We start from the raw sequence: 26,604 nt of genomic DNA, 5'->3' as shown, positions 1-26,604 counted from the left end.
TTTACAGATCAATACATTCTTGATCATTGTAGAAGACTTGCATAATTAACAGCTTCCTAATAAGACCAAACACTGTACATAACTATGCAAAAACCTTACCTTTGTAATAAGTGACAAATCATACTATAATCTAAAGTTGAAAAATGAAATAATAAAATGTTTGTAACATTTGTCAAGTGGCCATGCACGTACTGCAAGGCCCGTTGTCAACACACACGGGTACCCCATGAAAACTTACTGCACTTCAAGATGAAGTTTGTTATTAAGTAACGACACGTTACAGAAATATACCTCAACAAATACAGCTATGAATGCAAACATTTTCATAATAAACATATACTACAAATAAAAGATGAACTGCAGGATTGAATTTACATTTTGAAAGATACATTTTTACAGGAAACCTATTTAAAACCATACTGATTGATAGGCTTAGTTTTGCTTGCTTTTCCCCCAGGAAGGCCCTGCCTCACCAACAGATGAGCCCAAGATCACTTGTGCACACTCCCCAGTCCCTGCTGCCATAAACCTCAGCCTGCCACATGCTTTAGAGGCCACAGGCACAAACCTTAACACAAGGTGTTCTTAGTAAGATTCCAGCTGATTGGTAGACTACTCAAGTTGGGTCATTTGGCCAAACTCATTGATTTTAAGTACCTTATTACTCAAATACTATCTTAGCATTTAGGTAACCCTTGACCCTAGAAACCCAATGTCAATTACATGTTACACACATGTAATTAGTTAGCATGTCTCAAAGTTTAAACTGTAAATCATGTCACATACCAACACAGTACACATTTTAGATACCAATATAAAGATAAAGCTATGTATATTTAAATTGCTTTGTATTGCATTTTCTATTTTCCTTGCACATCAGCTGCCCATATGTACAGCTAGTGGTTTTTTGGTTGGTTTGTTTAAAGTCAGAAATGCCAGTTCAACACAGAAAAACTTTCCTCAGGAAGGTTTCTAAGGTCCAAAAACTTTCGAATCAAGGCAATACAGAGCTTAGTCCGAGTGTCTCTTGTTTCACACAAATGCCCTAACCACAGTGCTCTGCACTGTTTTGGGAAGTTGACGAGGTCTCTTGTGAAAGAGTATGAATTTCTTCCTAGTACAGGACAAAATAACCCACAGAAAGGAAAAATACTTCACAAAAATACCAACCTGTTTTCCCACGTTGTTCTGTTCTCAAGCCAAAGCTACTAAGAAATTCCAGTCTCCACACTGAACTTCTTCCTGCTCCACCTTACGTTAATTAAGTATATGGTTTCTCGTGAACTTAAAAATAAGGAAAGGCATGAAGTCTATTTAGTTTTAGCAAGTTCTTTGGTTAGAGGGAAGGTGTTCTGAGTCATTGTACATCCAGGCAATGCAGTTGTAAGAACATATGCAAGATGTAAGCTTTGCTTAAGCAGTACTACCACCAGAATTAGGTGCTATCCCCTGGCAACAACTGCTTTTTGAAACAAAAAGCACCAACATAACATACATGCTACTTTGTTAGATAGGCATTTTTTCCTCTATATACCCTACTAATAGCTAAGATGTGTTTGATTATGTAGCTTTCCATTTTCCTTTACACCAACTCTAAGTCTTTAAATACAAGACAACTGCCATCTTCAGGAAAAGAAAGCATAATTAACCACCTCCCTCCTAAACCAGCGTTCCACATATGGAAACATGTTGCTAGGCAAAACTACAAACATTATGCCTCAGGGCTTTCTATATGAAACCACGATAATTTCAGTGTTGCACCTCCTTTCAAAGTTTCTATGACTCAGAAAGCAAAAGAAATGAAATACTAAAAATCAGTGATTATACTACAAACACCTTTCCAAAGGAATCATGTGTTGCACCTCAGCAGAAAAGCATTATGTAGAAATATACCTAATAATTTTACAAGCAGTTCTCTTAAATGTAAATACAGACTACATAGTCAAGGCGTGATTAGAACTTGATAGAACATGAGATCAGATTTTTCCCAACTGTCAGCAACTTCTCTGCCCCCTTCCCTGTCACACTTGAGAAAGAGCTGGTGTTTTTCAATTTTGTGTGCTTTTAAATAATGTATTTTCTGCAAAGTAACCATATTTACCTAAGAACCTGTGGAATGTTTATCCCAGGAACACTCAGATCACAAAAAAAAAAGCATTTAAAAATGGGCACTTTGCAACAAAGCTGAAAACGATTACATTACGTATGTTAGGTGTGAAGAGGCAGTTCTCAAATATTACTTTTGAAATGCTAATGAAATGCAAGAACACATAATGCGTACAGTTTGTATTACGGAGTAAGGTGATTTACACTTGTACAAATTAAGTGCACTTCCTTCTGTTTAAAGAAACATAGTATTTCTCAAAACAGGAAAAAATGAACATTTAAAGTTAATTAAAATGTTAGTACATGAAGAATAACTCAGAAAAATAGGTAGAAATTCAGTAAAGAATGCTGTTTTCTCTCTTTGAAAAGTGTCGGCTGCTATAATGAATGGACAATAAACGGATGCCATCTTCTTTTAAAAATTGCTTTTAAAGCATTTAAAAATCATATTTTCCAACAGAAAGCAGAAAACTCACAGCCTTTCATTTGAGTGTTTTAGCCACGGCACATTATTTTGTCTGAAGCTTGCTGCCCTCATGACAGTAAAATCCCCCATAATACATTTATGGAACCAAAATTCCGTCTAGGTAGATTTTGTCACACCTGGTTTACATTCGTCTCCTGCATTTTTGTTTCCAAGGCTGACAGTCTCACTGTTGGTAACTTGAACATGACACATGGCTTACATGCGTCTAAAAATGCCTTATGAAGAGAATATTTACTTTTGCCCACCAGTGAAAATTGTCCTTAGTGGTCTGATCAGGATGATCACCTCATGCTGAGAAACAGTGGAGTAGTGTATTTGCTGGCTTAATACTGACCCGAAACATTTAGAATCACCTACAAACTTAATCCTACACGTGGATGTTATTCCCCCCATTTCCTCCTCCCCCATCAATACCATCTGACTGGGAGGAAGATGGCCGAGAGTTCCTCGAACGAGGCTGGCCGTTCAGTCCAAGTGGTGTCCCCAGCCGATGGCTCATTTGGGATGCCGTATCATCCGATTCCCATCGCTCCAACTCCTCTCGCACAAGTCGCTCCATTTGTTCCCTGTGGAGTTCATTGTCACGACCCAGTCTTTCATCCTAAACAGATGAAAAGACACAAGCTGGAAGCACAGCTTCCAAACTGCAGTCTAAGGAAAACCCTGTGCAAACATGGGAAATTTTTATACCGCTCAAGTATTTCCATAGGCTAGTGGAGAAACAGTTACTGCAGTAAATTGTTTTCTCTCCAGTGATGAAACACCCAGGCTGTCACCTTACCCTATGAAAACACAATCTGTATTACAGTTTCTAACATTTAAATCCACCTCCAGAAATGTAAAATATACTGAGGAGAGCACACCCACAAGGAAGCCCCAACTTAAGAATAAAGCAGCATTATTGGCTGGAACAACAGTAACAGCCAGGACCACTGTATCTGTGATAGGGTAGCTGCAAGCCTGACCTACATAACCCACCAAGACAGCCCATCTCACCCACCCCTTAACAGCCCTGTTCTGGCTGTTCTTGGCCCATCAGGAAACTGACAGGTTTTAGCATCTACAGAAACAACACGTTTGTCCCACTGGCCACTCCAAAGGGCCCTCAAGACAGAAAAGGTGAGAGGGGATGCAGCAGAAGCTAGATAACCCTGGTGACAGAAGTGACCTGCTTCCACTTGCCACACAATCCCAGAAGCAACATGTGAGAAGAGCAGGCTGCGTGGGCCTGCTGGGCTGGATCACCCAGACTCTAACAAACTAGTCTATAAAAAGCTTTGTATTAATCCCAACAGACACCACAGGATGAACGAGCTGCTTCAGCAACTCCTGAACATGCCTGCTGTCCAGTTCAGGGGTTTAAATGGTGCTCCATTGCCTCAGCGTGACACAGGCCTGCGATAAGATGGGTTGTTATGTCTGAAACTTGCATCACACCCCTAACATTTCATGTTTTCCTAACACAAAACTGAAATCACTTGGCCACTGCCAAAGCACCCATCTCGTCTTTACCACCACTCCTCACAAGCCAAGCAACAGGAGGAAGTGCTAACAGTAAGCAAGTCATGCGGGCTGTGACCAGACAGGAGAGAGCGGGTTTCTTACCTCTGTCACTCCATCTAACAGTCTTCCCAACACATCTCTCCTTTTTAGTTTGGCTCTCTCCATCGCTTCGAGCTTCACAATAACTGCATCGATCTTGGAGACAATACTGCCAATAGAATGCTCCATGCGATCGACCCGCCTCATGAGTCTGAGGGCAACAAGTGTGAGCTTCAGCAACTCCAACATTTCCAAGTCAGTATCATTCTAGCACGTCAACATACAGAGCAGATAAGGATGAGACAGCACTTTAATTCAAGCATGCATCTGACTTTCCACAAATGAGTCCTACTGTCCAGGAAGGGACAAGGTACACAAGAGCAAGAAGATAACATGGGGGTAAAGCAGATGGGAAAAAAGTACATATTCCACTGTTTCCCCTGCTTTTAGGCATCAAAATTTGTTGGTTCTAGTTACTCACATTCTTCATTCAGCTAGTGTTGCTATAATTAATTAATATGGAGAACTGTCATTTCAGACAAAATACACACTCGCAAGTAACTTAATCTTATTAAAAACAACAGCTGAAGTTCTCACTGAACCTCAAACAACCTCAAGGTTTTACTACTAAAAAAACCAGAAGTCTTCTGGCTTTATTGTAGCATGACTATTTTCTCTGTCTTTTTAATGACCAGGTTTTAAGGACAGGGGGGGTTTGGGGGGGTTGTTTGTTTTTGGTTTTATAACTGATTCCCATGAGCCTCTCTAAAGTACTTCCAGTTCAGATATTACTTGAAAGCTACTAAAAGGAGTGACTTAAGCAACTTAAAAACATAACATTTACTTTTATGAATAATTTGATTCATATTCAGTTATAGGAGAGACTACTATATAAGTGAAAGAAGAAAACTCACAAGGAAAGAAAAAAAAAACCAAACCAAAATACCACCATGCAGATTCATCCCCCTCAGAAGGATAAACTTACACTTGGAACTCTTCATAGGAAACCCCACTAGAGCTGCTGCCCCTCCTCCTGGAGCTGTGTCCACTGTCCTCATCCTCATCCTCCTCAGAGTCATCCAAGCTCCGGGGGAAGCTGCGGCTGCTCAGAGGACGTGGCAGAGAGCTCCTATCCAGGTCTAGATCCTCCTTTGTGAAAACACAAGCCACAGAGAAGATGTAAAGACTTTCACCTGTACACAGGGGATGGGGATGTCAAGGTCAAAGACCTCCTGCCTTCCATCAGCTCCCCCTTGCCTTTTTACAGGTCTGCTCAGACAGCCAGGGATGAGAGCAAATGTGAAGGGAAACAAGAGGATTCTTCTGGGGCAGCAAACCAGCACAGGGAGAAGACTGGCAGACGGTGCTGGTGGCATACCACTCCTAACACTGAGCTCACCCTCTCTTTCTCCAGGTCATCTCTCATCTGCTGATGTTCATGCTCTGTCAATTCCTGGTCCCCATCCTGGTCATATTTGGTAAATATTGCTTCAATCTCTGCATCTGTGTGCCCCTTCCTGAAACAGCAGTAAAAACAGTTCCCATACTTTCCATTTTTCAGATGCTGAATGAAATTCAAGTATCAGAAAAACAGTTCACTCCAAACAGACTTTCATCCCCAAGCCAAAGACACGACTGATCCCCACGCTGCCTATAAATTCACAACACTGATAACAAAAAGCTCAGCCCTCACCTTTCATTAGTTAATAGCACAAAGCTCCCCTAGATTGCACCCTGCTCCTTCATAACCATCCCTTTTATACCTCCTTGATCTGTTCCCTTTCCCTGGACTCCTGCCTGTTCACAAACTCCTGCAGTGGCTCCGATAGAAATGTTACCATCTCTTCAAAGGCCTCTTCTCTGCTTCCTCATACCCCTTCTCTCCCACAACACAGCAACTCAAAGGAGGTTGAGCCCCAGAGCACTAAATCCTTCCTCCAGTGTGGGATGCCGCCCCACTGCAACAACACCAGCCATAGTGCAGACTCTAGGGGCCAGAGCTCAGCTGACCTCCTTATCTAAGAGTTGTCTTCCACCTCAAATTGACCATTCTTTTCCCACTCCTCTTCTCTCTTCTTCCGCGGTTCCACGCTACAGTTTGAATTTTCCTTTGTGCAATGCCTACAGACCCATATGCAAAGACTGTTTACCTGTACATATCTGTTTGTTTACATAAACCTCTCACCAGACAGAGGAAAAGTACATGCTTTGTTACCCACTAACCAAAGAAAAGTACTCTCCTGTGTTGTCTTTATTCACATTAGCGTACTCTTGCCACATCACAGAAGCAAGAGAAACTTGCATCAAAGACTTAACATCACATGTCTCTGGGGGTACTATTCAAGATAAGAAATACCAGCTTCCTTACCCTTTTAGATCTTGCCGGAGTTCATCAAAATTTAGTTTTCCCCCACCTTGTCTCAGGCTTTCTGAAATGTCATCAACAGTAGTTTTCTTCAGTTTAAGTTTGATCATGGCTTTGTTGTAGCCCTAAAAGAAAAAGTGAAATTTTGTGGTTTAGTTGTCATGAAATGTTAACACTTGATTTCTAATAACTTTTTTGATTACAAAAATCAGCTAGTGTACACTATCATCCAGTGTGTTCCAAAAGCCCTGCAAGAATCTGTTTTTTTCCTCCAGTTTATCCTTCATTTATTTCAGCATTTAAATGAGCAACATACAAATACCTTTGCAGTTAAATGTAAGGCTTTCATCATTAAATTTGCACTGGAGGTCAGTAGGAATGGAATATTTTATCCCAGTAAGACACCTTTGGCAGTTACTGACAGTTAAGTGACAGTTTAAATAAGGCTGACAAAACAGGTACAACTTTCTACAGCCACTTTGCTTATCTCTCTTCAGTTGTATGTATGACTTTTTAAAAAGTCCTCATCCCAACAAAGTAGCCCTTTTCATTTTTCTCTGCTCTGTTTTAATAATCAGTTTCCAATTTTTAAACTCTGAATTACTGGTCATACTGAGTATGTATTTAGACATTTCTGACCACAGTACAGCACCGCATCCATGCCAGAGTGCATGCACCTGCACTTGTTTTTCCTAAACTGGGATTCACATCAAGCTTTTAACTTTGCATCCAAAACCTATTGGCAGCTGCCCCTGGGAGCTCCCAACACATTATCCAAGACTTGCCTCATCTTATGCCTGAAACGAGGTAAGTCTGAATTCTGTGACCAAGCCAAATGGCAGTTTAGCTTCATCAGTTCAGTATTTCTGTATGTACCTAGACAGACAAATCCTATGTCATATTCAGTAGGCTGATCATTCAACACAAAGTCTCAGATGACTAAAATATATCATGATGGGAAGTTTTCATTCATTTAATTTACATTCAGCTCAGATACATTTATTTTAACTACAAGTTGTGTATTTTCATCAGCTGCTGTCAGCTTTACTTTGTACGGTTTATATAGCATTTTATGGAGTAAGTTCAGATGTGACGAATGAGATGTCAAACAAACAAAATGTTACTTGTACCTTTCTGATAAGGTCAGACAGTTCCATTTCTGCCTTCTGTTGTGCCATATCTGATTTGACTTCGGAGTATGTATCGTTGATAATGGCCAAAAACATGTTCTGTTCATGAGAGAAATGAAAAAGCCCACTTAAAAATTTCAACAAGTCTGAGCCCTCCTAATCCTATGACCTTCCTGTGCAGACCTATACATGAATTTTTTAAAAAGGGCCAGGAGAAAACAGTGAGCTGTTTAAAAAGCGCTAACATCAAGAGCTTGAGATATTGAAATACGATACACTGCAGTATAACAACTTTTAATCAAGTCTACTGGTTATTAACATAACTGGAGAATTACCTTCCAGAGAAGGTTCATGCCTATACACAGCAGTGGCAATAAACCATGCCCGTTTGACCTTATAAGTTTGGCCTTCTACCTGCAAGGCCAAACTTACATAGATAACTCTGAATTAATCTAGGCAACACAGCTGGCAACAAAAATGCCCAAGGAATCAAGATAACTATTCATCCCATAATAACCAGAACAAACACAAGGTTCTTACCTAGTTACAGCTCTGCTTGCATTTCAGACTAAAGATAAAACAAAAAAGCTTTAGATCTGACAGTTGGCATGTACGCCACCAACTCTGAAAAGAGTTCAGTTGCTTGCTCAGACAAAAGAGAAAAAATTGGTCTCACTAACCCTGTTAGTTAAGCATATAGTTTACTTGAGCCCTTCTGTCATTACTGAAAGGGTCCCTGCTGAACATGGAGCAAACATGACTGAATTGCAAGCTGGCCATTCAAGTTCAAAAAGAACTACTCAATTTACTGGCACATTCAATGTACCACTCTTGTGCAGAAAGGCAGTGTTAACCTCTATTTCCTCATGGACTTAAAAAAATGCTTTAGAACAGTCTTCCAATGCTGTATCTTAATGTATTCTTGCCCAGCACCAGAGGAGTAAGAGGTAACTTGACTACTGTCTATTTTGCTTTCAGCTGCCCAACATTAAGAGTTCGTGCTTTCTGCTCATCTTTCTTAACTTAGTTTTCAGGTCTCAGACTGGTCTCAAGGAGCTTACAGCAACATCTCACTCCAGCCAAATGACGGGATGTGCAGGTATTAATAAGCACACAAATTATAGCAAGTATTTTGGGTATCCTGTTGTGCCTTCATACTCCAGTGCTTTTCTGCCACCCCTTAGAAAAAAAGAAATACTTCTTTCCCTTGCTGGACACTAGCCTCTGCTCTGCTCTGATTTTGTGAGGTGCTTCAAAGCAAATATGAAACCTTCTTCACATGCTTCTTCGGCCAGAGTGACCCATATGTTATTTTCCAGTTGACTACTGGTCCATCTCACTGAACACTTCAGATTCTCCGCTTCCTTACTAGTGAATAGCCAAGATGAAGTCTTCTCCCACAAATAATATCTGAATGCCATTTCTCCTCATCATACAGAATAATAAGAAGCCTCATTAAGTACAAGGATCATTAAGTAACTCTAAAAGTTATGATAATACAGGACTGCTGTACCATTTTAAGGTTAGTAAAATCCTGCTTTAATGCTTGCCACCAAGAGACACACGGTTTGGGGAATAATCGGAGGATTTCTTGCTCACATAACATACTGTATACTAATGTTAGTACCAAACTAACTGAAAACTACATCCAGGTAGAAAATACTGGGGCTCTTCACTTATATGAACATAAAAAAAGTTAATTTACTTGGTCTTCTAGGTTTCTGAGAGAGAGGTCTCCTCCCTCCACTTCGTTATAAAAATTATTAGTAAGACTGCAATATGGATTCAATACTAGTATTAACAGAGAGTATACAAAAGATGAGTACTCACTCACAATATACTCACTGTTTGAATTTATTTGTCAGACAATCATGTCTACATACTGCTTCTCGGATAAGCTGAGCTTCTTATAATACTGTTTGTCAAAAAGCATACAAGTAATCTGCACCGGGAAGGTGAGAAAGACAGGGCCCAACTCTGCCCTGGAGAAGGAAATAGGATAGAAAAGAGGCCTTTGCAGGCAAACCTGAGTATCTGAAAGCTGCTGCACTGCTGATGAATCAGGCTCTTCTAGCAGACAAGCTGTGTGTTGCTTGCATGAACTAGGCTGTTGCAAACACAGCCAGCCACACATTAGAGCCTGCATGGAACGTTACAGCTACTTTTCACCAAAAGATATGGGCTTGCTGTGTATGCCAAACAGGCACTATTCAGATTTTAGAAAGAAAAAATTATTTATAATAATAAAAAAATATAAATTAAAGAAAACCACAATGTGGAGCACTATATGGGAATGACAACAAACACACATGCAAATCTGTTTTAAATGAAGAAAAAAATGAAGGAGTGTAGTGACCGGCCATGTAATGGTCAGGCCCCTACATGGACTGCACACTCACCATGATCAAAAAAAGCCCCAAGTAGCAGTAGGAATCAAAGAACAAGAGATGCAAAAATGGCCACCTACCCACCCCGCATAAACAAAGGTGTACATACCAAAAGAATGAAGAACATAAAGAACACAAATGTAGTGAAATAAATTGGTCCCAAAATTCGATTAGCTTCTTCAACCTCTGTGAAGTTGAAGTCTCCCAAAATGATGCGGAACTGAGTAAATCTTAAAAAACAAAACACATCCAGGAGTTGAAAAAAACACTTTTGGAGCTGTGCAAGAATTCTCAATCTATTTTACCCTAACAGTCTGACTGATGGGCAGCAGAGAGGTCTGCACTACTGTAATACTTTATCAGGCCCTGCAACAGTCAATTCCTCAAGCCCATCTCTAGGCATAAGCCAGCTCACAGTCAGATGCCACACAGAACAAAACTAGGGTGCCTACTTCTGGCTTTTGGTCACAACTGATAATGGGGGCAACAGGAAGCAGAGCAAACCAATGATACCATTGTGAAGCTTTAAGACCCACTCCTGTCCCTCTCCTATCCCTTCTGCCTCTCGCATACATACAGCCCCAAGCCTCTCCCTCTAAAGCTGTCTGTACAGTGCCAAGCTGTACAGCTTGCCAAGAAGAGTCTTGGCACTGTACGGCACCATCAGCATATTTCATGTTTTTCCACTTTTCTGCAAGAAACTTTTTGCAACACTGCCCCAGTGTAAGGGGGCAGGGGGAAATCAATAACTGAACAACCTGGTAATTACCTCAGTTAGAATCAGGTTATGTTGTACCAAATCAATAAAGGAAAGACTGATTAACAACCCTATATTAAGTCCAATCTCTCGTCTGGATTCCAGCAGATACTTACAAATTTACTAGCTGGCTGTCTAAGATGGACTCCATTTGTGAGTCAACCAACTACACTATACCACCACGAACACAGCATTATCATGCATATAACATTTCAGTAGGCGTTACAAACATAAGTAAGCATATCATCATTCAACTGCTGGAACACAGAGTTATTGCTTTGTCTAGGAATGTGACCAACTGTTATAAAAAACACGTCACTTCCACCAAAAACTGCCCTTTTTAGCTCATTGATCTAACTATAGTATATTTTTAATCTTACAGCAAAGACAGTTTTTGAACTAAAAATGTTATTAAAAGATACATTTGCTACTGAGCTACATCAACAGTGATATGTCTGCAGCTTATCTGTTTAGATGGATATCATAGGATTTGTTTGGTCTCTGATAAGGCAACCAAATCCATTTACCAATGTACTGAGAAATTATTTGCATTTTTTATTCTTGTACTTACATGCAGTCCTGGAAAGTGCTGAAGTCATTGACTTGAGTGCCAAAGACAAGATAGGCCAACTGAGCATATGCTAAGAAAATAATAAAAAACATAATAGCAAAGCCAATGACATCTTTGACACAGCGAGACATGGTAGTAGATAACTGACTCATTGTTCTGTTGAAGTTAACAAATTTGAAAAGCTGTTAAAAGAAAAAAAACACCAACTGTAAAGACAAGGAAGACAACGATTTCTTAACACAATCACTTCTCCAGCCTTTTACACATGAGATGTCTTACTGAATTTGACTGGAGACAAAGTCAGTTAATTTACATTTAGAAATACATCACTTCCTAAAAACACTGAGGCTTGAAATGTGAAGAAAATTCTGTGAGAACGCCAACTTCTTGTCTGGGTGTGGGGTTTTGTTTGTTTGTTTGTTTTTTCACTCCTCTATTTGGCATCCTGGCTTCAGAGCAGTGTTACTAAAATGCTTCCAAAAAGCTATTTATTTATCTTTATCTTTATCTTCAGTGAAGATGTTAACTATGAAGTAGTAAAATGCAAGAAAAGATCTCCCACCTGACTTTGTTCTGAGCAGGTGGCTGGACTAGAGACTTCCCGAGGTCCCCTCCAACCTGCATTTCTGTTACTCTGCAGTTTACCATTATTTCTTATTATGAGCCACTGTATTTCTTAAACCATGATGCAAAAATTAGATGCAACTTTGTCTCATAAAACAGCATGAGATTAGCTAACTTGCTTGATAAACCTAAGTATCGTTTGGAGTATCAGAGTGGAAATTCACTTATCATTGGTCTTACATTTTCCCCCGTTTGACAATTTATTAACTGCTTACATTCTAATGTTAGAATAAGGATGTGCATCTTGGAGTTACCTTAATCCACACAAAAAACACAGTGACTGCAGCAATGTTGTTGAATTGCATTTGCCAATATGCCAAAGGTTCAAAATTGGGGAACGAGTTCTGATCTTCCAGCAGCTTCTTCAGGAGCATATCAACAGTTGATGTCCTATAGATGCTAATTCCTATAGCTACCACAGAGAGCTGAGTACAAAAGAAACATACAAATTTACAAAAGGTGACTAGGGTTTTAAAACAACTTGTTTTAGCCACACACATCAGAATGAGGAACTTAATATTATTTATAGCACTACCATAATGTGAGCTTTAAGTAGAAGCAAATACATTGTTTCCAGGGTGTCCCGACTACAAAGCTAACCTTCCAAACAGAAAAGTAACAGCTAGGCCATTGCACAGAGCCTAGAAAAAAATTACTGATACAAGCTTCTCCCAGTCCTTCAGGGTCAATCCCGCTGGCACTGATCACTTTAGTGCTTAGGGCCAGCCAGTTGCAGGGGCTGGAGGCAGCCAGGTTTCACCACCTTTCACTCAGAAGTAATTTAACAGCCCAGTAGCTGCTTTCTGAGATAGGATCCAAACTAGAATTTCTGGACATATAGAATCATAGAACTGTTTTGGTTGGAAAGGATCTTTAAGATCATCGAGTACAACCATTAACCCAGCACTGCCAAGTCCACCTCTAAACCATGTCCCTAAGCACCACGTCTACTCATCTTTTAAATACTTCCAGGGATGGTGACTCCACCACTTCCCTGGTCAGCCTGTTCCACTGCCTGACAACCGTTTCAGTGAAGATATTTTTCCTGATATCCAATCTAAACCTCCCCTGGCACAACTTGAGGCCGTTTCTTCTCATCCTATCGCTTTTTACCTGGGAGAAGAAACTAACACCCACCCCGCTACAACCTCCTTTCAAGTACTTGTAGACAGCAATAAGGTCTCCCCTCAGCCTCCTTTTGCCCAAACTAAACAACCCCAGTTCCCTCAGCTGCTCTTCATAAGTCTTGTTCTCCAGACCCTTCACCAGCTTCGTTGCCTTTTTCTTCGGGCTCCAGCACCTCGATGTCTTTCTTGTAGTATCAGGAAATGTGTTTCACAACAAAACCATTATAGTTCTAGACTACAGACAAATCGTCTGGGAGTAAGAAGATTTACAAATCTTTTACTTGCCGCAGTTGAAGAACAAGATGACAGTGAAGCCTAGCGGGCTCAGAAAAATGAAGCTGTCACAGGGAAGGAAATATAAGGAAAGAAAGATGACAACTCAAAAAGATAAAGGTGAAAAAAGAGTAAAGAGCAGAAAGACAGCAGTAGCCAAAAAAGGTACTAGAGTTTCTCCAGAGTACAGACTGGCCAGTATTGCCCAGAACAAGCAACAGCAGAGAAGCTGTAGTTTTACCACACAGGTAAGGTTCTTGCTTTGACCTCTGCAAATCTGCTTTTTATTAGTGCAAGTGAACACTTCACTATGTATACAGAGTCATAAAGTACCTAATCCTAAATTTAAACAATGTCCCCCAGACAAGGTATAAACACAGAATTTTGACCCTTTGTGTGAACTGAATTTTACACTCAGATTTGAATACATTTCACTGACTGTAACAGCAAAGTATCTTATTCCCGCCCCCGCTGTGAAGTGTAACAAACAGCACACAGTTCATGTAAACATCTTCCTAAATGGTCCTTCATTTACAAAGCACTGTGCTACAAGTATGATTTCTCTAGATTACAGATACTAACTTCAAGACTGAAACCTTTGGTTTGTCCAAGCCTGAAGATACAAAATGAGCATGGGACTGGAACTGTTTCTGCACTGCTGGCTTTGTATACTTTTGGAAAGGACAGCTTGATGTAAGTCCAGAAAGAATTATATTATTGAGCTTTAAATTCAAAGCTCAGATTTTCTGCTACACCAAGATTACTGATGTGCATCACTGTCCACTTAACCAAGAAAGCAGCCCTGACAGTTGCTAGCACTCTACAATTTTGAGACACTTCTTCAAACTCCATATTAGCTGGTGAGCATTTTAACAGCACATTAAATCTCTTAGTGGTTCTTTGCAAACATATTCAAAATGCCAGTCCCATTCCTCCAAATGCAAATCACTACTTTAAAGCAGATGATTTTCTTACTTGAAAGCCACTGCAATAGTCTGTATTAGATATGTAGAAGAGAAATGAGGGCGTATTTGTTACCTCCCATAATGGCTGTGCCTTTATAGACAAAAACTGTGAAAAAGCATACTGGACAAATACTCTAACTTTTCACCAGGATGCGAAGGTTGAAACAACTGAAGACAGAACAAGCAAGTTTGCAAAACACACCAACATTACAACACAGACAAAAATTGTGTTATTCAGACTGAATAGCCCAATAGTCTGCAGGTATCCTTCCTAATGATGGCCCTATCCCTTTAACCCACAATAGGAATACTGAGTCATTAACATTTCCCACACAGTGCATTTCAGAAAGCAATTTTAGCCTTATTATAAAGATTACTTACCACAATGATAAGAATATCAAGGCAATTCCAGAGACTTCTGAAGTAGTGCAGCCTATGAATGTGAATTTCTAAGATCTCTTCCACCATATAATAAAGAACAAAAAGACAAAATGCCATTTCACAGGCTGCCAGGAAAAAATCAAAAGTGGAGATGTAGTGAATTAGCCTCACTGGCTGAAACTGCCAAGATGTAACAAGGCCTCCAGTCGCTGGAAACTCCACTAACAACCTGCATTTAAAAAAAGAAAGGCAAAGAAAAAAAAAATCCATTTACACAGCATTGATGAAAAGCACTACTAAAAGATACATGGTTTTATTTACATAATTATTTGAATAACAGAAACAAGCAAAAGCCCACATACAATTCAGAGAAGACACTACACAGGACACAGCAGGTGTAAACCCGACTACACTCAATTTTGACTAAAACCCAAAGCATTTCAGGAACAGTGAGAAAGCAGAGACACAAAGACCTGTCTTCATCTGCATCTGTTTCATGCTGTCTAAACTAAAGACTGATGTTGTATATCCACATATTTCTCACCAGAGAAGTCACCTGCAAACTGCACCCAAGCCGTTGCAGCACCAGGAAAGTCAGAACTGCCTCCAGATGGCGAGTGCAGCTGCCATGTGGAGTTCCACTTCTTTGACAGGGATGCATGCCACTTCAGTTGCCTATCTCCTTTATACAAAACATATGCTTACCCACGTCCTCAAAACAAAGCAATCACAAGAAAACCCCAAGTCTACAACCTACACTGTGCAATTTGAACATTGTCATGGTTCTGTTCATACCTGACAACGCAGAATAGGTTGATGTTTGCGTTGTATACGGAGAAATCAATGAAAGCTGCTCTGGTCCCTCTGTCCAGCCACAGGTTCTTCTTAAGGCTAGCAATCTGCACAGCTGTCATTTCTCTGGTCCTTGAGAGGTCTTGGTAATAACCAGCCCCACTGTATGTGGCAATCAAGCCCCAGTGGCTGCTCCCATTCAAATCCTTCTCATTGGTGTATGTCCAGCTAGTTCAGAAGTAAGTGAAACAGAGCACATTAGCCTTTCCACTTTCAACTTACAATTAACAAAACAGACACCAACAGCACCTGACAAAAAAACCTCATCAGTTACTTAAAGCTGCTTTCATTTAAGAATTAAATTCTTGTAGATGAACATTACTTTTAGAAAGTTTTGATGTACCCTGGAAAAAGAGCTTACAAAGTTCCTTTGACTAACACAAAAAAAATTAAGATAGAGAGATGGGTCATAAGTATAGTAATTGTGGAAAGAGAACACATCAATCCACTCACACAGAATTTCTATCCTCAGGGAAAGAAAGAAAGAAAACTGGCATTTACATAGTTATGTTCCACCTCCAAATCCTTTTACTCCACTCCAAGAGAGGCAGCGCTATTCCCATTTTGAGCCAGGGAAGACAACTCAGTGAAACCCACTGCAGTTAATACAATCTGGAATTACAGAACAGGTGCTCCATGAGTTGCAGTGCTGCACTCGGACCACAGCGTGTCTCCCATGCATAACAGCTACCAATGGCACAATGACAGCACCTAAACTCAAGTGGATCAAAAGCACTGACCTCACCAATTTCTGTAAGGTTTCTCCACGAGCAGAACTAGCAGCTGCCCTGGATTTACCTGGCTTTACAGACAGAACATATAGCAAATGCAGTTGCCCCTCCAAGTGACTTATTGTGTAATTCAGCATAATGCAAGTCAGAAAGAAAAAAAAAAAGTGTCTACAGGAATACTACATACGCTGTTCCATTTTGAAGTCCAAAAGGAGCAGTATCTTCATTAGCTACAGAATAGACATCATAGCAGTCTTTGATTTCATCCTTTAAATCTTCAGGTATTGAGCAAGAACCATTTCTCACTTTCAGCTGCCGAATGCGAGGCACCCCTAGGAGCAGGTTCTCATAATAAATAAAGCTTTTGTTTTCTGCCATGGTCTTGTTGTTGTACCACATCTCCCAGTAAAGACCATCAAGCAAAGGGCCTTCTGCGAACTGGGGAAGACGACAGAATTTTAGTTTGCGTGTTGCCAGCGCTATTTTTATAGATCTTCATTCCGTGGATGTGTTAGAATTGCAGCTGATAATTTTTCTGACATAAGGCCTTACTGTTACCTGTCCTCTAAAGACATTCCACAACTTTGTCCTACGCTGCCCCACTAGCGTTACCTGGGTTCTAAACTTTCACATATTAAAGACCTACTTTGTTCCATAGCTTTGACATTGTGCACACAGAACTTCATGCACAACTCCAACAGCATTAGAAAAAAGATCCTGCAGGTTAAATTTACAGGCCATGACAGGACAACCAAATCACAGCAACAGAGAGATTAAAAATTGGTTTTAGATTACCTTCCAGAAGTCATCCATTGTGGACAAAGTTTTGAAATCAGTTTTCTCCATTTTTGATACAGGTGTTTCCAGGAAGAGCTGTGACATAACCCTTGTGTAATAGTACATACTGGAACTCACTGTCCCGTAAGTCACTGCAAAAGATTTGGTAAGGAGTGAGAGGTAAAAGACTGGGGGAAAGAGAAGAGACAAAAAGAAATAAAAGAAAAAAAGAAAAAAAAAAAGAGTACTTTGCTTGTTTTGTTTTGAATATATCAGGTTGCATTTGTGTAGATTTTGCACTGAAAAGCTTAAGCTTCAGAACAAAACAAAATCTACACCAAGCAGCATTTGTCTGTCAACTGTGATTAAAATACAAAAAGCAGTGAAGAATAGACTGATCAATCAGTTTAAAATAGTCAGTTCTCCTTCCCACACCTCATCCTATTATTAATGCTTCTACAAAAGCTAACTTCAAGAAAAATAAAGGCACAATTCAGCAGCCTGAAGAGAGGGAGCTAGTGCCTTTTTAGGTGACTTGTGCTATCCAAGGCAGCCATACGGAGCTGGCATGGATGGCACAAGAACTCAGGAGAACTACACCCTGCTTGAGCAGATGATGATGGTCAACCAGGGTATCACGGGGCACTGTGAATGACATTTGCTGCCTATGGTTAGACAATGAAACTCCACCCAAGACATGCAGTGCTTCTAAGAGAATCTCCCCAAAGAAAATAAATGACTGTGTGTTACTTTTCCTCACACTGGGCCAAGCATTTGGCTGAGGACCACAGAGCATAAATTATAAAATGACATACAAAGCCAAGATGACTTGAGAGAACAGCCTCTGCCACTGATACTGTTACTGCCTATAGATAAAACCATTTTATGGCTAAAACTCAGAGAAGCCTGAAAGATTAAGTCTACTCCAAACAGTCGCCATCAGTTTTGACAATTTTATAAAAATATTTTATCACAGGGAAGAAAATGTGTTTTCTTTAACAACTGGAGAACAAGAACTATTTATAATAGACTTCTGCTGTGGCACACTGAGTGTATCACATGACTGTGCAATACCTGGATTCTCTCTAAGTACATACTCTCAAAAATACAGGAGTGCAAGAAATGCCCACAGCATTTAGTCTGCACTGGAAAGCTCTCTTCTAGGGCATGCCAAGCCACAGACCAGTCTGTCCCATAGTTATTGCTTACACATAAAAATAAAAAGGATAGTACTTAAAAAAAATACCAATGAGTTAGCAATATCTGCAGATATTTAACACATTATACTTTTCCTTTATTCTGTTACCAAAAATCTTTTTTCTATAGCAAAACAAATTGTTAACAGCCTGCAGTCAACCTTTTCCCGCTGAAACCAGTTTAACTTTATTTTAATTCAGGTCCCTCACTCCTACACCTCTTCTGGTGAAACAGTGTACCAGTCACAAGCAGTCTTACACTACTTTGTCCATAAACCTGCAATAAGCCTTCTTAAAGGACTCAGGAAGGAAAAAATCATGATATTTAGTATATAACCATGCTTGCAGTACAATACCAAAACAGTTGTGTCAATAGTATAAAGTTTGGGATTTTGGGGTTCTTTAGTAATTCTACTCCAGACAAGCAAGGTAGACTTGCTCTCAGAGCCAGTTTACCAATGTAGTTTTGCATTTCCTTTTCCACTCCAAGATTCTCTCTCACAAAAAATAAAAACATCACCTTGTTCTATTACAACTGACCATAAACGACAACTTAAGTGTCACTGACATTTCAGGCATTTAGAACAGAACTGCCCACACTAAAAATTGGAGGCTAGAAACATTATCAGCTTTCCAAAGATACACTAACTTAATGCATGGAGATTTTGTTATTCTCCCTAGTAACCAAATAAAATGTCTATTTCACAACTCCATAGTTAGTGCTATTTTGCATTGTCTTGCTAATTTTTATGCAAATATATGAACATGCCTTGTTTTGATTGTTAACTTAAAAAAAACTAGAAATCTTGAAATAGAATTGTATAAGGGCTTCAAGTTCCCAAGGCCATAAAATAAGACCACTCTCAGAACATTATACCAGCCACAGTTCGCGGTGCTGTGTGAGGCCTGGGATAAACTTCCTGTACTATCTGTGATCCAGCATCACTAAGGTTCTTCACCCTGAGAAAAGAACAGCAGACTCAGTTCAGGCTGCTTTCTTAAGCTCTGTTTGGGTCCAGGAATATTCTTGTGTATGAGGCTGGAGATCCATCAAGCTCCTCAATTCTGTAATAAGTCTGCATTTAGTAGAATCTGCTAATATTATCTTCAGTGTTGATTCTAGAGAACCTACCTCAAAGCAGTCATCTACTTAAAAGCCAAAAACTTGGTTGAATGTTACTCTGTTCTGTGTTCTATAGTGTTATGATACTTCACATGATATCATGTATCATAGACAACAAAACAAATGACACACTTAAATCACAGAAGTCTCCAGCTGTGATCCATATACACTTGAGTATATACAGGCTGCAGATGCATTTAAAACGTCCAGCACCATGAAAACACAGATTATCAGACATTTCTAAGTAGCTAGCATTATCTCTGCCTTTCCAGCTACTATCAAGAACTTTTACTCTCAGAATGATCTGTACATAAGCTTGATGATAAATTTAAAACTCGGTGATTTAATTTAATTTTTTGTCCTAGATGACTAACTCCTACTCTTCACATTTAACAGTTCTGTTCAGTGATTGCAAAATGCGTATCAGAAGCATTACACTGCAATGGGGTACTACATTAAAAAAATGCTCCCTAAAAACAAAGAATATTATCATCCTGCTTAAAGGTTCAAAACTTGCTAATGCACAGAAAGTTGCAGTATTTTTCAATCTCAAGCAACAATCCATGCGCAGAAACAAGAGAAAGATTTAATTCCAAATATTTGCCTACACACCTGCCCATTAATTCTTCTCTCACATTACTGAAACAACCTTCATTCTAGAATCAGATAGCAAGCAGATAGTACAGAACTGGATGCATTAATGCTGAACAGTACTTACGGACACACAAGACCACAAGGAAAATCATGTACGTAACCAACTCCCGTAAAACACTTTTCAGATATCGCTCTCTGCTGGTGTTGCTTTCTTCCATGAGTCTTGTCCCCCACAGACCTTAAAAGGAAAACATGTATAATGATGTACACAGATGTCTGATACTAGGTACACAAGTGACATAAGTGGTTTTAAAAGCTTAACCATGGCTGCTGCAGGTTCTTCTATGGATTTTGAACTAATCTAAGTTCAAGCAAGAACAACTACTTCTTCTGCAGGCTGAACAGGGCCCGAGTCCATTTGACTTCAAATTACTGTGGTGCATCTGATGGATCCAAGATTTTTTCCTAGGGAGTTTGAGGCTACTTCATTGCCATCTACTGAGAACGTACAGGATGTTTTAAAAGGTTGACTGTTTAAAATACCTGAAAAGGGTGGAAATTTGGTGTGCTTCTGTAAGAGTGAATTTTTATTTTTATACGCTTTCTCTCCCACCATAAACTAAGGTCAAATCACCTTGCTTTATTTAGGCTTAAACAAAGAGAAGTTCCTTGAAGGTAGCAGTTCTGGTCTGAGCATCAGCAGCTGTTTCCAGCTTTTTTTCTGAAGTCAAATGGAACAGGAACAAGAGATGGCCAAAACACGTTACAAAGCTGACAATGAAGCAAGAGTTCAGTTGCTTTACAACCACTGCTGTAAGACTAAAATGGACAAAGGGCTCATCTGTCTGCTGCAGAACTGCATTTCCTAACAAAGAGACGGGAATAAGGAAGCTCTTCCCTCTACCTGCAAATAGGAGGTTTATTCAGAAAAAAACCCAATGTGTTAGATGTTTTTAGAAGCCTTTCAGCTACCACATTTTTAAGTTGTGACCTAACCACAAAGTCAACCAGGAAACCTCTTGCAGAGGCACAGCAAGCACTAATAGTCTTAGCATTAATTTCTGTTCACACTGCTTAATTAGTAACTTATAATCTTCAGCAGTGTCAGCCCCCCAAACAAGAGCCTTTTCAAAGCTGTTTTTAAGGCTAAGTCTGAAAATTTACAGATAAAGACTGCAACTTTATTACACAAAATGCTAAATCCTCACCATTAGGTCATTCGTGAAGACAGAAACACAAAAACAAGAACATTCACAGAGTCACTAATAATAAAGAACTCGACAAGTTCAGCTTCTCACACAGCACTACGTTGCACTAGCAACCCTCATAATAAAGGCAGGAAAACATTACGGAAGAGAGGAAGAAAAGGCTGGAACAGCCAGTGAGCTAAGCTGGCGAGAAAGCTGGGTCCCGGCTGTCAGCACATTACTCACCAACAAGAAATGCGGTGAGCAGAAACCTTGCAAGCTCCAATTCTGTCATACTAGAATATTGCTAGGAGTCAGCCAGCAAGGAACAGAAAGTTACATGTGAAGGAAAAAAAAACCTAACACCAGAGATCATACAATGATCTTGGTGTTAAACGAACTCTGATTTGTCTGTCAGCTAGCTTGAAGTTTTCATTAGTTGCCACATTTTTAGAAGATATGTGTATTATTCCCCTTTTTGCCTTATTAGAATATTGGTTTAGATCCATCAAGAATAGTGGTGGTAGGCCGTGCTGGAAGATTGACATCTACTGCAAGCACCAAAAAAGTTTAGTTTCTAGCCTCAATTAATAATTTTCAGTTCATTCCTTATATAAATTTGCTGTTCATCAACTTTTTGACAGAATCTATGCACTCTTTCGTTTATCAAACAAATCTGCAACTAACAGTTCTGTCATACTCGTTCTGTAGCCCAAACGGCTTACCCAAAGATGATACGAACTCAGAAGAGTTGTCAAAAAATAATGATCAAATGAAAATAACAAAAAAATAGATGACATTACACCTTATAATAAAAAGTCTAGCTTGTTAGATAACATAAGAAATCAAAATACTTCTGTTTACACACATATAAAGTATTATATACATATACATACGTAATATATATATGTATGCATATACACATATACCTACATAATCATAAGGCCAAGTGTATAAGGTACAGAATGCACATAAAGTAATTCAGATTTATTTAAAAGTCTTAAGTTCTGAAAGCCCTCAAACCAAGATACATACCACTAACTAATCTGCCCACACAGAAATTCAGACGGTGGGGAAAGAATGGGGCTTGGCTGGGCGAAAGAGAGGAAAGTGACCTTCAGGCAAAGATGCTTTGTCCCAAAACAACAACAAAACACAGTCTCACAATCCTTAGTTCACATTCCTGAGTAAGGTACAATCGGAGCCTGCACTAGTTTAACTCAGTAAAAATGTCACGATGCATTCTTCATGAACGTAAAAATTAATGAGTGACTGAAAATGATATTTGATACTTCAATTTAACAATAACTAAGAAAACCTTTCAGGAAATGCCCCCCACACACTCCTTAGTATTGACGCGGATGAGGACACAGTAGCACTGGGTGACCAAGTACAGCTCTAAGGGGCAGATTACCTTTCCAGCCTGGCTCTGGAAATGGACTTTGCTCTTAACCATCAAAACTTTTAATGACTTTCTCCTTAACAGAGTTCAATAGTCATCCCCTCCTCTCCCCTCAGCATCTGAGATGTTTGCTGAAGAGATCTGCAAACCTAGAGGGACTAAAGCTACTTCACAGAGACTCACATTAGAATCTGAAAAGAATCCGCAAAGAGAATAACCTAAAATACAGACAGACTTAAGTAGCTGACTTCGTATTCACTTAGTAACTCTTGTTACAGTCTCCTTGATAGTTGCAATTACCAGAATCCCATTACCCTAAATCCTCTCTGTACTTTTATTTCACAACTGACAGCAAGAAAAGTGTAAGCTGTCATTCAGTATCCTTCAGTTGACGAGTAGCAACTTTTTAGCCATGGTAACACTATCACTTTTGATATCCAAAGGATTAATCCTGATCGTTGAATTCTGTCTACTGAAATTGAATTTCACTAAATAAATCTATGCTAACTTTCCTCTAGTCATCTTGAAATAAAACTGACTATTGAGTATGCCATTATCCAGTCTTTAAAGATCCTCACAGTTATCCATGAAATGTCAAAAGAACTACTGAGTGCTCTTCCCAGTATTAAAACCTCAGTTATCCTTCAAGTACCCTATATTAGTTTCAGGCTTGAAATCAGCCCTTTCGCTGTGTAACCTGCAGCGATCACATTCTTCAGAGGTGGTTAGTTACCTATGCAGCAGGCAAATACAGCACCCTGCAGTACCTCCACAGCACGAAAGTCATACCTAGCCATTTACTGTGCCTAGAAATTAATGGCAACATTAATTGCCATGGAAGAGCCAGAAAAGGAACTGTCTACTACAGTAACTTTAGCTACACTTGCCTATAAACACAAAATGTATGCAGGTCAAAAATCAACAGAAACTGTGGACAGTAACCACAGGGATAAATCCACTCCAAACATTCCTAGAACATGAAACCAAGTCTTTTCATTTTACGGCTAAAAATAGAATACTACCAGTGTACACTGACTGTCTGGAACAGTAAGAGGCAGCTTGGTCCATGGCCATTATTAAAAATACTTATTTTTGTTCTCTTGCACTGCAAGAACACATAACTTTGCACCATTCTCCACACAGCACACACTTGATTAATAGGCTCCCATCCAGCAGTGTAAAGAGAACCAGACCAGTTGAAAGGATGCATGATGTTACCACATCGAAGATGGTCCTCGTCTTTCAGCCTGAAAGCAGAAATTAAAAGTTCAAACTATGGATGCGCATCAGCTCCCAAACTGGTTATTCTAGCCCAATCTACATTGCTTCTGGGCAGCAGGACAGGCAAGGGATCCATCTATAAGAGTAGGGCCAGAACATCTTCTCTGGCAACATCTGCCTGATGCTGCTGAAGGTTCAGCTGCACTCATTCTGCCCAGCACAGCACGCAGCTTCACCAAAAGCCAATTCCTCTTGGTTCTGCTGCTTGTTCAGCTGAACAAGGTGAAAATACATATATAGGCTTAAAAACAAACTGCTAGAAAAAAGCATACTAAAAATAAGCAACCTTCCTCTACTGAAAACCAACCCTAAGCTGTAGATGCAGATGAACTATAGGTGATTCAACAAAGCGTTTTACCAAGTCTTCGTTAGAATTGTATCTCATGGGGGGAGTGGGGAATCGTCTGTCTGATGGACTTTCTTTCCATCTGCAAATACTCTGACCTTACACAAATCACATATTATTCATCTCTGCCTTCGGTTCAAAATGGCTCAGAAACCAGCACCAAAATCAGTCCTGGTGTGGATAATCTGTTTTGAGTATTACTGCAGAAACCATGACAGGGATGCCAGGTCATCACAAAGTTGCTCTCACACTGATCTCATACTCAAACACCACTATTTTTCACTACGGTTAAAAGCATATACAGGAGGTTCCTTCTCAGCAACAACTTGTACAAAGGGAGCATCTGAACAGTCTACTTAGATAAGAATTTTTATAAAAGGACTTCACTTCCTCCACAGGAAGCAGCTCCTTTTCTAGGTATTTACATATCTCAGCGACAGACTGAACACACCATTGGAGACTCCAAACAGAGCAGTGCCAGTTCATGTATAACACATAATTATCATTGATTATTTTTTCCTGGCCATTCTGGACTCTTGTTATGAAGGGACTTAGTTCACTGAACACACTCCCAACAAAATTTGCTGAAAAGAAAACATGCTCTATTCCATAATCTCTGCAAGTCTGACTTGCACCCGAGTAAAACACTGCAATGATTAAGAGGGATGTATTTTGGTGCAAGACAGCTGAAGTCAGAGCAATCATTATAGCAAGTGATTTTTGAATGCACATGCAAATCAAAGTGAAGACATACAGGACATACAATAGCCTAATTTACAAGTCCCTGCTTAAAATCAAGCTCGTTTTGACATCTCTGCTGATGCTGTGCCACCCAGTAACAGTACTATCTATCACTTCAGAAAATGCACATTTTAGAAGAAGAAACCTTATTTTCTAAATATGGTTTACTTTTCCTGCAGCTTTATAAAGATTTTGTCTGACACTTAAACAAATCATACATTTAAAATCCTGTTTTGATGCTGCCATTTTAAGCTTCTCTGAAAAGGAAAGGGAGTTTCTCACATGTGCTCCCACAACCTTGAATCCAAAGAACTCCCTATCCACCAATTTCTCAGCTGTGTCAAATCAACCCTGTACAGGGCCAGCTCAGCACAGAGTTAATGCAGTAAGCTTAGAACAACACTCCAAATGCTCATTTGATGCGCTCCCGCTCATGCTTCAAACTACATTCCTGGTCAAGAGCTGTGCGTCGACAGGCAGCTCTTTACAATCGAGGGCAGCTCCAAGGCTCTGTGCAATACTGCAGAAAAGCAAAAATGAATAAAACACCCTGCCAACAACCCCACTTTAAGCACGAATGCCATCCTAACTACGTCTTTTACAGGACAGAGGATGCTGAAAAAGAGAGAAAGACAAGTATTCTGCTCCAACTCTCCAAAGACTTGGTGTTGGGTCAGAAAAGCCACACGTATCCAAAAACTACTCAGGAGAGTCTCTTACACTGACAGCAGCCAGGACTAAGACCTGGGGAGCAGAGAGGTCCACGCTCCAGAGGAGAGGAAGAAGAGAAATGTGTGTGCATTCGTGTGTGCTGGGGGCATAACCAGGACAGACATCAGAATATGGATGTGCATGAAGAGGTGGGGACACAGAGAGGGGCAAGCACGGATGGACAGACAGATGGGAAAAGAACACGAGTAGAGGAAAAAGAGGCCAGGCAGCAAAGGGGTGGGTGGAAGAAAAGGCAAAGGGACTACAAACAACTCATAGCCGTTCCTCTCGGCGACAGTCCGCAGGAAAAGGCAGCCGAGCTACAGGAGCCGAGAGAGACGCGGGGCCCCGCTCCGGCAGGAGAGGCCGGGGCAGGGGAGCGGAGAGGAGGGGAGGGGGGCAGCGGCTCTCACCTCGCAGCCGCCGCGCCAGGCGCTTGGCCCAGGCCGCTCGGTGCGGGGCGGCGCCGTCGGGCGGCACCTGGGGGCGGCTCGGCACCTCCGCCCCGCCGCGCCCCGCGGGGACCCGCCGCTGCCGCCGCCCGTCGCCGCCCTGACCCGCCGCGCCGCTGCCCAACGACGACGAAGCGCCGGCCGCGGGGCTGCCCCACTCCACGTCCATCTCCAGCACCGGCCCTGCCACCGCCACCGCCCCCTCCTCCTCAGGCTCGAAGCCCGGGTTGTCCCGGCTCCAGGCCTGCCGCGAGCAGGCGGAGAGCGGCGGCGACGGCGGGCAGGAGCCGGCCCGCGCCGCCTCGCCCAGCTGCTCCAGCTCCAGCTGCTCCCGCCCGCGCCGGCAGCCCCCTCGGCCCGCCATCAGCCCGCCGCTGCCCGGGGCGGGGCGCCGCCGCCTCCGCCCCTTCCCCGCCCTCCGGCGCCGGCCCGGAAAGCCCGGGGTACGGAGGGAGTTGTAGTTGCCCTGCCTCTCAGCGGCGGCCGGGGCCTCCTC

At 40.9% G+C, this 26,604-nt stretch overlaps 1 protein-coding gene across 1 annotated transcript; it reads right to left on the bottom strand.

Moving 5' to 3' along the window:
• On the bottom strand, positions 1 to 26,472 carry PKD2 (polycystin 2, transient receptor potential cation channel). The gene is made up of 15 exons (XM_068402982.1): positions 26,070 to 26,472; positions 20,113 to 20,226; positions 17,094 to 17,227; positions 16,486 to 16,736; positions 15,511 to 15,735; positions 14,716 to 14,944; positions 12,224 to 12,394; positions 11,346 to 11,527; positions 10,127 to 10,247; positions 7,631 to 7,729; positions 6,504 to 6,625; positions 5,535 to 5,652; positions 5,121 to 5,284; positions 4,199 to 4,346; positions 1 to 3,194 (listed from the first exon to the last, which is right to left on the bottom strand). The coding sequence occupies exons 1-15, from the start codon at positions 26,470 to 26,472 to the stop codon at positions 2,961 to 2,963; spliced, it is 2,715 nt and encodes a 904-aa protein (XP_068259083.1). The 3' UTR covers positions 1 to 2,960.
• Positions 26,473 to 26,604: the final 132 nt, after the last annotated feature.

Source organism: Nyctibius grandis, chromosome 6 (genome assembly GCF_013368605.1).
Source record: "Nyctibius grandis isolate bNycGra1 chromosome 6, bNycGra1.pri, whole genome shotgun sequence".
Taxonomy (NCBI): domain Eukaryota; kingdom Metazoa; phylum Chordata; class Aves; order Nyctibiiformes; family Nyctibiidae; genus Nyctibius; species Nyctibius grandis.
Note: the sequence above shows the minus strand (reverse complement) of the source record. Positions and strands in the feature narration are given on the sequence as shown.